The 16,799-nt window shown below is 33.0% G+C and overlaps 1 protein-coding gene across 5 annotated transcripts in view; it reads left to right on the plus strand.

Moving 5' to 3' along the window:
- Positions 1-16,580, plus strand: part of Cntln (centlein) — a 306,285-nt gene extending 289,705 nt beyond the window's left edge. For all 5 annotated transcript variants that reach the window (XM_027950608.2, XM_071600659.1, XM_071600660.1 and 2 more), the window contains one exon: positions 15,127-16,580. In XM_027950608.2, coding sequence (XP_027806409.2) covers positions 15,127-15,225 — 99 coding nt within the window. In that variant the 3' untranslated portion in view covers positions 15,226-16,580. The remainder of the gene's footprint in view (positions 1-15,126) is intronic.
- The last annotated feature ends 219 nt before the right edge of the window (positions 16,581-16,799 follow it).

The following is a 16,799-nucleotide window of genomic DNA, read 5'->3' on the forward strand; positions in this document are numbered from 1 at the left end:
GCCTAACTTTTTTACAAAAACCTATTATTTACTTCTTTTAGATAAAAAAAGTATTCCAAGAGGTAGACAGGAAAGTTAACCCTCTATTTGTACTTTTGGACTTAACAAATGAAACAAATGCCCTGGAAGAGAACCAACATGGGTCTTAGCAAATGCATTAATTAAATTATTGAGTCAACCTCTATACCTGCTAGACTGAAAAGGATCCATTCTCTCAGACCTCTTAGGAAAAGAGATTCTTTGTTATGTGTCTTTAAAGTTAGTAGTTGATATGGACACCTGAGGAGTTCATGGGTTTCAGTGACCTTTTACTGTGGACCTGTTTCCAGTCAATTCATGTTTTCCTCACAGCCAGACAGCTGTTTATTACTGTGTCTTCCCGCATTCTGTACAATATTTTCTACTGAGACCTCGAGCAGCTTGTTAGTGGGAAGTAAATATTGATTTGGCATCCTGTCAATGCAGAAAGAATGAAAAAATTTCCACCAGAGGCCCCTCAAACATTTTCCTATCGACATTTTCTGGGCCGAGTGGAAAGCTGCATAGAGGATGACAAGGCCAAGACGAGTTGAAATCCCTAAGGGGTCTATTGAGACTGCTGCTGTGACCTGTGTGATACTTTTTCTTTCCTTTCAAGTATTTTTTTAATACACATATAGTCTGCTGGGATGTGCCCCTCTTGTAAGTGATCAAGGGCAGTTTATTGGCAGGTGAGAGCCCTGCTTTTCTAGTCATAGCCAGCTTTTGTTTTGACATCACTGACAGCATGTAATGTATTCTAAAACTTTTTCATTATTGTTCTTTTTGCTCAACCTAATTGTTTATTTAAAAACTGATCTGGAATAAATGAAAGCTAAAACATATTTGTCAAAATAGCAAAAATATTGTCTTTGTGATTTTTGGAAAAACACTGTAAATGTTTTCCTTGTAAGTAATAAAAATAGAAACTGATTTTAAATGCAATTATTTTACATTTATTTTTAAAAATAGCAGTTTCTGTGTTTTTGGTAAAGCCAATAAGTATAAAATATGTAAATTATTCATATTTTAGTATCAATTTTATATATTTTGAAACATTATCTGGAGACACTTCAAAAATAATAGAGGGTGATTAACAATCTTTTGCTTAAAGTTGTTAAGTGTAGATACATGGTTGCTAAACAAAAACTTTTATAGAAGAGAAGCCATTTTTTATTTTGTATGCTCAGAACCCAGTCCAAGGCTTGGCATGTCAGAGCGTATAGTAATGACTGTTATGAGATTTTTTTCTTTTTATTTTAGCTTGAAAATGATAAAAATAAACTTTTTAATGAATTTTTAAAGTACTCACCTTGTAAATATGACCTTGCATTTCTTTTAATTTACTTTAATCAGGGATTTTATCATCAATTATGGCCATAAAAAGTAATAAATCAATGTGTGTGTAAATCTTTATTAAATTTTAGTAAAGCTTATGCTTTTTTGACTAATACATGTGGAGATACATACACACATTCTACATTATCTAGATATATGCTTATTATGTCCAGTTAATGTAAAAAAAAAAATCGCATTGAAAATGGCATCAAACTGCTTAATACTGCAGTTTGATATAGTGCCTTTTTGTGCCACTGAGCCTGGACTCTGGAATATAATTGCCTGGTAGTATTGATTTAATTGCCCAGGTTTATTTGTGGACTCCTAATTATTGACTGGAGGTAAATTTAATGGAGCAGGCTTTATGAACACTGGGAAACCGCTGCTGTTGCTGTTATACATAATGAACTGCATCATGTGCCTTTAGATCATTTTTCAAGCTAATTTTATTCCACTGTGACAGTATGATAACATTTAAAAAGTCAAAGACTTTTTATTTTTATTACTGACATAGGTGGTTTTGCTGATGTCTTTGGATTTTGAGAGGAAAAAATAGGGGGAACTTCATTGGTTGCACTTGAATGTCACTTTATAATTATGCCCAAGAGAAAAATCTATAAAATAGAAAACATCTCTTGTTTTTGTTAGCCTTCTTTTATTCTCTCACAATCCCAGCAATTATATTTGTCTAGGATTTTAGAAAACCTTTTCTTTGCCCACCAGTATTTTAGAGTATGAGTTATGCTCACAGGATTGTGTGGGCAATATTGTAAATATCTTCATTCATATATTTGGTTTAGCTTATAGCTTACACCGTATTGTAATTATGTATTATGTGATTTTGATTTGTGGAATAATTAAGCACATTCCCTAAAAAAACCTACTGATTAATTCAATATTGGTGATTGAATATTATAATAATTCAAAGACAAAATTATAGTTAAACTTTCCTTTTATGTCCCACCTGTGTTGGATGCTGTGTGTAATAGAATTCTGAAGTCACAGGGATGAATCTACTCCTGTGGTTTTGTCTTTTGCTGAAGGATAGGACTATATAATTGTTTTTGTGTTAAAAAATTAATCTGCATTCACTTGATAAAATTTTATATTGATAAAACATATACCACAAAATAAAAAGCAGTTTTGCCATGTGGCAGTGTGAAACTACACAGCAGAGTAATACCTACTGCTGCTGTTAGGCAAAAGTGCATGAGAACTAAAAGGTCTAAAATTTTAACTTACAGAATGCAAATGTATGTCTTCAATGTTTCAAGTAGTCCTAATCCAATTGTAATTTTATTTGTTTTATTTTTTTTGCAATGTCTTTTTCCCCACAGATTTCAAATAATAAAAACCACACTGAAGATCTTTCTTTTTTTATGGCATAGCTACCTTTCATTTCTTTGAGCATTTTTACTTGTATGAATTCCTATTTTGGCATTAATTGCTTTTAAAACTTAAAATTCATGACAGAGACAATGAAGCACATTAATAATTACAATAAAATGAGAGAAACCCTTAAATTAGTTTGTCTATAATATAGGGAGTGGGAAAAAATAGAGTTACAAGCTTTTGAACAGGAGAGGGACATATTCAGTTTTACAAAAGAAAGATATGTAAGATCAGCGTGGAATGGTTTTGGAGAACAGAGTGGGAGGAAGAAGGTAGCTAGGTATGGTCCAGTGAGGAAAAATAAAGCCTGGATATAGATGTAATCCACATTATAGTGAGTGACTACATAGTAGTAATGAGATTAGTTGAAGAGATTAAAAAGTAGAAACCAAAGGTGGGTACCATACCATTAATACCTTTTGTGATGAGAAAGATGCAGATACCTGTAGTAATTTTAGGGATGAAAAGAGATAAAGAAGGTTTTGGTAGGAAAAAGATGTTAAAAAATGATTAAAACAAGAGAAAATTTAATAGGTTAACAATATTCAAAGACTCACTTTTTTCTTAATTCATTCCAGCCTTCTCTCTGGCTCTTCTCAGTGAAATTTAACCACTTAAGAATATATTTCATGTTAAAATGAAACTAAATAATTTATACAATTAATATGCACTAATAATTATAATCAAAAAAAGGAAAAAAAGACATTTTAAAGCAGAGCATGGTGGTACCTGTAATCCCAGCTACTTGACAGAATGAGGCAGAATCACTTAAGTCCACGAGTTTGAGAGACCAACCTGAGCAACAAAACAAGACCCCATCTCAAAAGAAAAGAAAGAAAGAAAGAAATACAATCCAAACTCTCACACTTCAACAAAACAAATGGAAAAAAAAATAGTTTAAAAAGAGAAAAGAACTTGAGTAGACATTTTTCCAAGAAGATATAGAAATAGCCAATAAAAAAGATGAAAAGATGTTTAGCATCATTAGCCATTAGAAAAGTATAACTAAAAAAAAAGATAATGCTTCATACCTACTAGGATGGCTATAATAAAAATGATAATAAGATTTGGTGAGGATGTGGAGTAGCTAGAACCTTCATACACTGCCTGGTGTGAATATAAAATGGTGCAGCCCTGTGGAAAATAATGTGGCTATTCCTTAAGAAGTCAAAGATAGAATTATCAGACAGAATTACCATGTGACCCAGCAATTTCACTCCTAAGTATATGTCCAAGAGAAATAAGCATGCCTGTACAAAAATTTGTACATGAATGCTCATAGCAGCATTATTCATAGTAGCTCAAATGTGGAAACAACTGATGAATGGACAAACAAAATATATTATTGCATACAGTGGAATATAATTAACCCACAAAATGGAATGAAATATTGGTACATGTTACAACAGTGAAAAATCTTATAAACCATATATTAAGTAAAAGAAGCCAGTCACAAAAATGCTATGTTGTATGGTATGATTCCATTCTCATGAATTGTCTAGAAAAGGCAAATCCATAAAAACAAAATAGATTAGTGGTTGCCAAAGGATATGGGGAGATGGAGAGAAGTTGCTAATCAGTACAGGGTATTTTGAGGGAGTGATAAAGATGTTCTGAAATTAGACAGTAATAATGGTTGCCAAACTTGTAAATATACTAAAAACCAATTAATTAGCCAGGCACAGTGTCACATGCCTGTAATCTCAGCTAAACAAGTGGTAGCAGGAGGATCACAAGTTCAAGGCCAGCCTGGGCAACTTAGCTAGACCCTTTCTCTAAATAAAAAATAAGAGGGACTAGGGATTTACCTCCGTAGTAGAACACCTATGTTCAGTCCCCAATACTGAAAAATATTTTTTTTTACATTATATACTGGCAAATTTATATAGTGGCAAATTTTATGTTATGTGTTTTAGCTCCAAATTAGTTCCTTGATGTGGGATGTATTTTTAAAAAATGTTTACAAATACGATAAAGTTCTTATATCACATATGCTATGCCTTCCACCATTAGCAGAGATTGCTTTAATTGTATTTAATTGACTATAAATATAAGTAAAGAGAAATTATTTTATGTCATATTTTTTGTTTTTCTTCAGTTGACACATAAGGAGATGTCCTTTTGTATAATCTTTTTATACTCTAATTGACCTTGTATGAACAAGGTAAATTCACATGTCCATATAAAAAAAGAACCCATTTTTTTTACACCTTACCTCTGAAAAACACTGTTTATTTCTTTTAATCATTCTAATCTTCAAAATTAAAATTATAATAAAGGTCATTTAATTTTGTTTTCAGGCCTTGATAATACCTGAAACTGTTCTTTTATACTAAGGACTTTATAAAGGAAATGGAAAGAACTAGTGGAGATAAAACAGCCTGTGCTGTGAAATTCATTTGAAAAACATATTTTGAATACCTACTACATGTCAGGCATTCTTAAAGGTTTGGGGGATACAGCAGTGAATGAAAAGAGAAAAATTCAGTTACCGTCATACAGCTTACATTTATAAGGAGGGAGGACAGTAAATAGTTAAAATAGATTATCTATGAAATTTACTAAATGACTCACTTGAGTAGAATTTTGGATATATATGTGGGGTGTGTGTGTGTGTACCCACATAAATATATACAAACATATGTTTGCATTAATAAAAACAATATACAGTAATAATCTTAGTGTAGTTCTTTACTAAGATTTGTAAGCAACCGTGAGCCATGAATGGCTAGAAATGTGTGTCTTGATTACATTTTGTTTTTGCCTTATTCTTTCTTGCTTGCTAATTAATACTTTTCTGGGTTTTATTTAGTTTATTTTAATAAACTTTGTATCAGTCATTTGCTTGTATTGGAACAATATTAAACATGTCAATATTAAATATTCCAGTTTAATATTGGAACAATATTTAAAATTCTTTTTTCTTCAGTTGTTTGTCACAGGCTTCGATAAGTAGTTTTTCTTCAGCTTTAAACATTTCTGTCCCTGTTAGATGCTTCAGATCTTGCAGATGCTGAAATTTAAAATGGTTCACTTCCCCAGTGTCTGTCTACAAAATATGCTTACTTCTATAGAGTGCCTTGCAGTGTGGAGTTTATAAATCTCCCTGGCTTTTGTAGAGTGTACTACCAGTCTGAAGGTTAACTGAAAGTTTTTCCTTGTAACTCTGAAGACATAACTCTATGATTGCTTCCAGTGTTACATTTATATCATAAACACTCAAATACTTTCATGCTTACACACTCACCTCTTTCTGACACATGTACACATACAAACCCACAGACTTATTCCTCACATCAAGCTAAAGTAGCACAAGATAAAACTCTCCACTCAGCACTTTACTGTGATACTTTTTGATTTCACAATGTCAAATCTAATTTCACATCATCAGAAAAAAAATGTCATTTGTGATTGAAGTTAAAAGGACCTTTTAAATAAAATAATTAAACTTGATTCTGAACTATATTATCAGTTTTTGGTCATAACTCATGATTGGTTTTTTTCTCAGTTATTGTTTAATAGGTACAGAGTTTCAATTTGGTAGGGTGAAAACTTTGTGGAGATAGATGGTGGTAATGGTTGCACAAAAATGTGTAATGCACTTAATGCCACTGAATAATAACAGTTAAAATGATTACATTTATGTTGTTTATAAAATCTTAACCAAAAATTAAATAGTATTTATAGGCAGTATGTGGGGCCACAAGAGTATTTCTTTCCATTATAATTATAATTCCAGTATAATTTATAGAAGGTAACTTTATTTTCTTATTTCCAAAACATTTGGAGGCACTTATTAATGTGAGAGCCAACTAAGTGCTTGCCTAACATGTGTGGTGTCCTGGATTCCATTTCCAGTACTGTTCAAAAAAAAAGGAAGTAAAGAGAGCAAAATTTATGTAGCCAAATGCACTATAAGAAAATTCTGCCCTCCGATAAGTTACTTGAGGTCACAGTCAGTAATCTTTTATTTTCTATAATGTGCTAAGGGAAAACAAAAAGTCAGCAAACTATGGCCTAAAATCCTAAAATCATAGATTACCCAGAAAACCAGTACAGAATAAAATCTCATCCAATTCTGTACCTTGAAGCCCAGCCTATGTCACACCATTCTGGTTTCTTTGTAACAGTCAAAGGAAAAAAAAATATTTTTCATGTAGATTTGAAATTAAGTTTTGCCTTGTCTTGTAAACAACTGAACAACATGTATGAAAGGAAGCATTATGAAGTATTATAACCAAAACACCAAACTTAGAATCTTTTGCATTGTAAAATAGCTAAGCCAGGAACTCCTCCAAAACATGATCTCTGCCTTGTAGAATAATAGGAAATTCCAAAAATGTTGAACAAGTCAATGTTTGACATTGCATGTCTTGGCATGTGATTATTCAGTTTCTCCTTATATTAACCAAAGCTTCTCCTTGCAGTATGCTCACAATGGTTGCTAGTCAAAAGACCTCAATTTGTGTCCTAGTTCATACTAGCATGTGCAATAGTTAGCTTTGAGCAAGTAACTAAAACCTTTTTAGCCCAGTATCTTCAACTATAAAGTAGAAAAATTATCACAGACTTGGAATGATAAATAAAATAATGCATGTAAAAAGTTTTGTCACCAGTGAAAGTGTTTTTTCATCCTTAAAAAAGATAATAAGAGTTGAGGTCATGGGACAATATATAAAAAAATAATTCAACTTTAGTATTTAGTGATTTTCTATGTCTAAATATTAAATTTTTCATTATTTACTTTAAAAGCACATCTTGTCAACACACTTGGTACAGTCACCCCAGAAAATGCATTGCTCACTGCCTGGCATATAATAATAGGTGCATAATAAATATTTATTGAATATTCTGAATAACCATCATCTTTATTCACTTAGATTCTGGGAGAATTATATTTAAATCAGTAATAAATAAGAGACTGATTAATTCAACTCTCTTTTGTACCTTTCCCATTCCCTTTATTTTTCCTGCCTTTATAATTAAGGGCTATCTTACTTCAGGCTGCTATAACAAAATACCACAGACTAGACAGTTCAAACAATAATTTATTTCTTATTTCTTTTTCTAATAAAGAATAAGAAATAATAATAATTTAGTTCTGCAGACCAGGAAGTCTAATCAAGGCACTGGCAGATTCATTGTGAGTGAGGGCATTCTTCCTGGTTTATAGACTGGGGTCTTGTCATTGTATTTTTATGCAGAGAGCAGAGATCGTGAACAATCTCTTATATCTCATAAAAGTTAATCCTATTCACTACGAATTCACCCTCCTGACATAGTTACCTCCTGAAGTTCCCATCTCAGTACCATCACATTGGGAGAGTACAAGCATTCAGCCTATAGCAAGGTTCTACCTCGAGTTAAATACTTTTTATAATCAATTAAGCTATTTCTTTTTCTGAATTCCATATTCACATCCATGTGAACCTAGTCCTTTTGATCCCCCAAACAATTTCTTTAAAGTCTACATAAAGAACAACTTCTGTTTATTACAACAGATTGTAAGCTCTTAAAGGCTTCCCTCTGTTGTGTTTATCTCACCTAGTCTTAAAGGAAGTATATGGGGAAAAGTCATAACTCTACTATACAGTTCTTTGCTTTTGAAAAGAAAACTAATCACATTAGGATAGCTGAATACCAATATTAAGATATATTAGTTGTGGCTGGGCGCCATGTCTCACACCTGTAATCCCAGCAGGTCAGGAGGCTGAGAGGATCGTAAATTCAAAGCCAGCCTCAGCAATGGCAAGGCACTGAACAATTCAGTGAGACCCTGTCTCTAAATAAAATACAAAATAGGGCTGGGGATGTGGCACAGTGGTTGAGTGCCCCTGAGTTCAATCCCCGGTACTCAAAAACAAAAGATATATTAGTTGTTGTCATATGTGTTGGCTAAGACTGTAAAACACCTACAACCTCTTAAAAGGTCTTTCAGGTGGGTGGGTGAAATGGGATAAAGTAGGGATGTGTCAGGCTTTGGTGTGAGCCAGTGTCCACAAAAGGTGACAGGAGTGCAAACTAATCAGGGGATTGGGAATTGAGGTCCTCTCTGGGCTGGTATCATTGTTCAAGGCATTGCCTTGAAGGTGAGGGCACAGTAGTAGTCTCTGTTCTATAAGAATATTGGTCATCAGTCTGTTAAAAGTGTCTTTTTATGGGGGTGGGAAATGAGGGAGATTAACACCCTTGCTAATTGCTGAGCATCCAGTGACACACAGCCCTATTTAGGGAAGTTTTCAAGAAAGAGTACCAATGTGTCTAAAGAACCAGACAAAAAGCCTAATCATAGGCCTAGAGTTACTATTGGATTTTTTTTTTTTTACTAAGGATACAGATTATTTAAATGTTCAAGCATTTCTTGCATCGTAAATAACTTACCATGGCTGTAAAGAGCTTGCTGACATCCTTTTGCTAAGACCTGAAGTATCTGACAAAGGGTCACCCCTACTCCAAGGACTCTATAATAGAATAGATCACCAAATTGCATTAGATGTTGTGGAAACACTCCTTGAGGCAAAATAATAAATAAAATAACTTAAATTTTTCCAACTCAGTATTCTCAATTCTGCCTTATAACTTGTAGAATAAGATTCAAAATCTTAAAAAAAAAAGCAACACCTTTTTGGTAATAGTCTTCAAACAAAAAACAAGAATAAAACTGGTTAAATTGTTAATTTTATTCTTAAATTAAAAGATTTTTATTTCAATTATTTTCTTTCAACAATTTTTTTTAAGTTAAGAATGTATTCTAGGGCTGGGGTTGTGGCTCAGCAGTAGAGTGCTCACCTAGCATGTGTGATGCACTGGGTTCAATCCTCAGCACCACATAAAAATAAATAGTTATTATGTCCAACTACAACTAAAAAATGTTTTTTAGAAAAAGAATATTCTATATAATGCTGATGTTATAAATAAAATCGTAAAATTAGGCTTTGTTATTTTTCCAAGAGAGCTTTCAAACATCTATAGTAATCATTTATGTCTTACCATTCAAAATTTCTGTATACAGAAACACCAACCATTATTTGTAAGTGTAAGTGACAAAGATTGTGACAGTGGTGTAATTTTGTTATAATAAACTTGTTCCTTAAGGCAAATAAACATCTGAAGGTGCATATATACGATGCTGTGAGGGGGGAGGGAAGAAAAAAAGAGAGAGAGAGAGAGAGAAAGAGAGGTGTCACAATAGAATGGGTAGAGAATAGTGATGGGAGGGGAGGGGAGGGGAAGGGGGGATAGGGAGGGCAGCAGAATACAACTGACACTAGGATTGCTGTGTGTATACACATGGATGTATAACCAATGTGATCCTGCAATCTGTACATGTGGAAAAATAAGAGTTCATACCCTATTTGAATCAAATGTATGATATGTCAAGATCATTGTATTGTCTTGAGCAACTAATAAAAAAATAAATAAAAGAGAAGCTGAATATATGTGTGACATCATGGGAAATCCCTTTAGTAATGGAAATCACTTTCTACAACAGGGACAGCCAGAACCACTAAGATGACATACTTTAATATTATGTATGAACCAAGCAAAATGTTTGATTGTTCAAATGTCCCAGTTAAATTTTCAAACAAAGAAATCTCACTTCGTGTCACATCTTTTTTTTGGTACTGGGGATTGAACCCAGGGATGCTTTACCGCTTGTCCATTTTCCCTAGTGCCAGAAAGGTGAAGGTTGTATAACTGCATTAATGTGACCAGGAGTGTCGTTTTTCCCTTTTAAACCAAGATAAAGAGATCATGCAGGATGTCTGTATTTTGTAATCTCTGACACATGCCATGTATGGTGAAAACCAAGGCAGATAGTTGTTGTTTTAGGTGTATTTCATAAGGGTGAGTGAGAAACAGTCTTTGGTGCTGGCCAGTCAAGTTGCCACTTAAATCCAACTCTAAAATCCTAGTAGTAAAAGGGCAGTTGTGCTTTTATGTCTGACGGATTTCTGAGTGAGGTTTAGCCCCTGCCAGAATGCATGTAGACTGTCTATATGAAATAAACTTATACTTAATCTGGACTCTACAGTAGCAAAGGTTTCAGGTCTCTTAGTCTTAAAAACGTTTTACATTGAGGGCTGAGGCTATAGCTCAGTGCTAGAGCACTTGCCTAGCATGTGTGACTCACTAGGTTCCATCTCAGCACCACAAAAATAAATAAAATAAAGGCATTGTGTCCATCTACAACTACAATTTTTTTAAAAAAATCTACATTAAAAAAGTCACAAACAAATAAGCAAACCATGTGAATTTTTAAAGCACATTCCAAGGTGTGTGATATTTTAAATAGAGTTTCAGGCCTAATTCCAACCAATCTAGAGATGTGTGCTGAGAATTGATATTTATGCAGTATCATAAGATTGTTTTTAGAATCACTGAAGATTAAATTATGTTTATTTAGCATCCAGGTTAACAGTAATTTATAATATTTAAAAATTAATGGTAGTCTGTATGTTATCTAAGTGGTAACTCAATTAGAAAAATATCCAATTAACTTGAAAGCACATTCTTAACCATTCTTTTTTAAATTTAATTTAATTCTATTATTATTATTTGCATTACAATTCTTAATATTATTATTATCACTTTACAATTCTTAATACACCTTTATACCACAATTTATCATATCTCTCATTGTATATAAGGTATGTTGACACCAAATTCACATCTTAATCATTCTTATTAGAAATTTTATCAACCTATCCTAGACTAAGTAGAAAATTTTATGTGTATAAATTATGAAAAAAAAATTTAAAAAGTTTTATAGTATAAACTTGGTCAAAAAGGCTATTTTTAAAACTAAAGCTGTTGGTGCATAGTAAGTCGTAAATAAGAACTATTTGTATAGTAGGAGAGGAATCTATGTAAAAATTTTTAGTTGACATTAGGTTGTATTAATTTGAAAACAACTCACATTTTTATGAAATGTTCTACAATTCTGGATTTTATGAAATGTCTTATAATTCTGAGTTTCCCTCTGTTTATTTCAATTAACTATTCTTTGATAAAGTTATATTATTTCCTTACAAAATTAGATTAATGGAGATTAAGCCTTATATATTTTTAAAGAATAACTTTTGAAAGACTACTTTGAAAGCTGGGTGTACAGTTGTCAGTAAACTCCAAGTTTATAAACAGCAATTAGAATGAACACTGATTTAGAGGAAAAAATTGTCAGAATTGATTTATAAAAAAGAAAAATAGAAAAACTGAATTAAAATAAATAAGCATCTCAAACTAATTTGTAGATACAGGAACATCTAACATTATATAAGGGCAAATAATATTTTCCTGAACTATTTCTAGGTAAAAATAGAAGAACCTTCAAAGGCAAGTAGATATGCACTTACTGTATATATCTTGATTTAAAGGATTGACTGCTTTTTAAAAAAAAAATTTAGTTGTAGATGGGCACAATATTTTATTTGTTTATATGCAGTGCTGAGAATCAAACCCAGTGCCTCATACATGCAAGGCAAGCACTCTGCCACTGAGCTACAATCCCAGCCCTTGACTGCTTTTTAAAACATAATATGTTAGGCTCTGTACAAAGCTTAAAGAAACTTAAAATCCAGCAAAACAGGATTGACAAACAGTTGTGTTTAACTTTGACTTTTTAGCTTTATTGGGAGCCAGAGGGAAAGGAATAAAAGAGCTTGTTGTCAGTAAGTAAGTAGACTTCTTGTTCCACATTGGAAGCTTACTGAAAGGGAATTTCTTTGAGAAAAGTTTTTTAAAGGGAAACACAATATTCAAGTACATAATATATGTTCATGTTGTTCAGATCACAAGATAATAACAGTAAGTTAGGTATTTACTCAAAAATGAAATATGCAAATAACATGACTAATGTCAATACCCAGTGGCCTTGTGTAAGTACTATGGCATTATTACCCAGAAAGTTATATAACCAGCATGTTCCTGGAACATGATCAATGGGCCAGTAGTTAAACATTATATAAATAGAGCATGAGAATGAGTGGACAAATGAATTTTAAAATAGGATATTATGTTGACCTCTTGAAGAAATAGAGTGCCTATAAGTGTCTTAAAGACCTGGAGATGCAGCTCAGTGCTTGCCTAGCATTCATTACACCCTGAGTTCAATCCCAAGCACCAGAAAGGGAAAAAAGAAAAAATATCCTAAGAGGTCTTGGAATGTTTCTTACATTTATTTGATAGGAGAACTTTTTCTTTTTTTAATATTTATCTTTTAGTTGTAGGTGGACACAATATCTTTATTTCAGTTTTATGTGGTGCTGAGGATTGAATACAGGGCCTCAGGTGTGCTAGGTAAGCACTCTACCATTGAGCTACAACCCCAGTCCCCAGAACTTTTTCTTTTTTAAACAACTTTAGAAAATGAATTTTTACACATTCATTTCTGGCTTTGTTTGTATCAGCAAGGGATGAAAGTTTATCCTCATCATCCTTTTAGATAGGAATGTATATGAATACTGAGTGGTGTAGTTTAAATAAAAGAAAGTTCCCCAATAATCTTATCTTGTCATTTTTATTGTGCATACCTTTAACATCATTGACCTGAAAATCTAAACTATCTTATTTGTAAAACTGGCAACTTTACCAACTTTAACTATTTTCATATCCCAGAAAGACAATTTATCAAAATATGAATTTATTGGTATCATTATCTTCCAAAAGAAAATAAAACATATTATTTTTTCTTGATTCTAAAATGCACTTTTCCCACTTTTTTATGTTTCTAAAATTGGAAACATAAGAAATGCAGTATATGTGTGCTCAATGTGGTAGGATTTTCCCCTAGAAAAGCTGTTTTTAAGTCAACATGCATGCCTTATCTTCAGCTGTATCTAGGAACTGAAGCAACATTCTATTTTGATGTACTTCTTCAGTGCTGAGTTTCAAGTAGTACAAATGTGTGAAGCTCTTGTGTTGCAGGGGAACAGACACAGACTCAAACTGCCATAAGGAGAAGGCTGATTATTATAAAGATAAGGAGGAACCTAAGCTAGAGAGCAATTTGGGACCTAGGCAGTTCTATGGACCATTTTCAATCTCTAGTTCTTCTCCACCTACATGGTCTGTTTGTTCTTGCCTGTCTGCCCTGTATTGTTACTGTCATGCCCAATATTTTCTCTCTTCATCAATTCAAATTCAGAAAAGAACCATTCTGATTTATTTAACTAATTATAATCACCTCAGCAGAACAACCCATACAGAGGACATTGATATCAGGCACTGGCTAATGAGTTCATCAGTGTTCTTCCTTGCTGATACTCCTTCCCTGCAAGAAAGGGGGCTAGGCATAATAACCATTTTTATTAATATATTCGGGGAAACAAAAGCAGTCTTTCCCTGGTGAATCAAAAAGACAAGTCCAGCTGGGTATGATGGTTCACACCTCTAATCCCACCTACTCGGAAGGCTGAGGCAGGAGGATCTCAAGGTCAAGGCCAGCCTGGACAACTTAGTGAGACCCTGTCTCATGATAAAATATTTAAAGGGCCTTGGGTATAGCTCAATAGTAGAGTGCCCCTAGTACTGAAGGAAAGAAAAATACAAGACAATTTCATGAACCATTTAATGAACTCCTTATTTAGGATTGAATTGTTATATGAGATTGGATCTCTGGGACTATGTATAAAAGGAAGTTGGTAGGTCAACTGGAAGAATTTGGGGAAACATTTCATACTTTCTTTTACATATAGCCCATAACTGAATCATGAGTCTGAGTCCTCCTGGCAAACCAGTGAAGCAGAGGGAACAATAAAACTACTAGCAAAGTTATATCAATTATGAAATTTTAAAATGTACTCACATTTCATAAACTCAGCAGTTTTTGAAACATGTGTATTACACTTTAATATACCAAACAAACTTTAACAACTTAATCAATGGGTATACTTTTGCCATTTTTTTTCCCTCTGAAGTTTTACCCCACAACTCTTGAGATGTTCAGCTCTCACACAGACAAGTGTATTGATAGTTCTCTCTCGTTCTTTTATGAGTGATGAACATACAGTACTACTTCTGTGGGCCTGTGTGCCCTAGAGATGACTGTAACCTGATATTGATCAGCTGATTGAAGATAAATGGCTTAGCTGCTTGTATTGCAGATTACATCATTAACATGGTCAGTAAACCATGAATTGTTCAATAAGGCGTTTATCTTTTTTCATTTTACTTCTGCTCTTTTATCATTTTTATTAGAAAAGACAAAATTACCCATACTAACCAGAAAGATCTGTTGAAAAGAGATCCAGTAGGGCCCCACTATGCAAAGTTACAGAGAGCTAAATTCTATTGGTTTGATGCTATATAATATATGTTTTTGAGTGAAGAAAAAATAGAGTTTTTAATAATCTTTTTTTGTGTGTGTTTCTCTTACAGCTTCCTTTTGCCTCATATTTACTAGAAGCAGTGCTGGAGAAAATAAATGAAAACAAGAAACTAGTTGAAGTCTATTTCACAATTATGAAAGATATTTGATGACATTACAAATGGAGAACTTTTTTTCGTTGTGAAAATCTTGATATGATATAATTGGAAAACATGCATTATAAACCTGATACAGTATTTGTTCCAACTATCAATAGTTAGGTTCAATACCAAAATAAGAAGTCTCTGAAACTAATTAATTGCTGAACAAGTGACACTAATTAAGGGCATAGCCATTTAAGAGGAAATAGTGTAGCATTTGATTGTTGAATACAAATATTGCCACAAATCAATGCAAACTTAAAAATTATTTTCCTTCCAGTGCTTTAAAAGAAACTAGAAGAAGCTTGGCATACAGAAATTGGACTGAGCATATAAAGAAAAGGGGGTAAACTAAGGATTTAATGTACTAAGATTTATAAAAAACTATAGACATTTTGCAGAAAACTGCTATTTATAGCAGTTAAGGTGTCCAGTGAGCAGCATATCTGTACTAAAGTGTCCAGTGAGCAGCATATCTGTACTAAAGGCAAGTATGAAATAAAGCATATCTTAAGGATGAGAACTTAATGAAATAAATTGTGTGGTTCAATTGTATATTCTCATTGATATATACTGGATTAATATACATGTTGCTGTGTTTTTCTAGAACAAAAATAAAATTCGGTCCTTCTCCCCTTCCCTTCTGCCTTCCCCTTCTCACTCCACTCCCCACCCCACCCTTTCTCTCTCCCAAATTCATAATACTTTGTGTGGTCAAACAAATTGACAAGGGACCACAAATCCAGTGCATGCAATTAGGCTACAGCTAACAGAACTCCTGCTGTGGTCAACTAAAATTACATTTTTGATGATATATTTATTTCGATTCCTGAATGTTCCTACCTTGTTCTACCTCTTCACTATGTTCCTGACACACACTTTTTGGTTCCTCTAATTTACTAACCCCCCTCATTTGCCCATAGTATTCTTGCCCTTGGAGTCCTTCTCTGTCTAGAGTCCTCTGTGTTAATTTTCCTTAGGACTGGCTCCTTCTCATCACTAAAGTTCACTTCACCTATTCCCCTACAGACACATTCTCTGAACTACTTACTATTTAATTTCCTTATAACACAAAATTATCTAGTTTATTTACTCCTTCACTTATTCCTTGTTGTTGTTTTGTTTTGTTTTCTCTCTCTTTCCCCTATTTAGATTGTAGGTTCCTTGAGATTAAGGCAGGGGTTGGCAAATTATGGCCTACAGCCAGTCTGGCCTGCCACCTATTTTTATATGGCCCACAAGTTAAGAATGGTTTTTACAGTATTAAGTAGTTAAAAAAATCAGAAGAAGAATATTTTGTAGCATGTGAAAATTATATCAAATTCAAGTTTTTAATTTCTATCAATAAAAGTTGTATTGGAACACAGTGATGATCATTCATTGCACATAATTTATGGGTGCTTTCACACCAGAATATTTGAGTAGTGAGTAGTTGTAGCAGAAACTGTATTTGATTTTCTCATCATTTTGCACTACTTGCTCACACACTACAAATTACAATCACATACTCACAAAAGAATTTCAGTACCATATGTACTGTTTTACTATAATTTTTAAAAAATATCAGCTCATACTCATTATGT

Source organism: Marmota flaviventris, chromosome 13, assembly GCF_047511675.1.
Source record: "Marmota flaviventris isolate mMarFla1 chromosome 13, mMarFla1.hap1, whole genome shotgun sequence".
In the NCBI taxonomy this organism is placed as follows: Eukaryota; Metazoa; Chordata; class Mammalia; order Rodentia; family Sciuridae; genus Marmota; species Marmota flaviventris.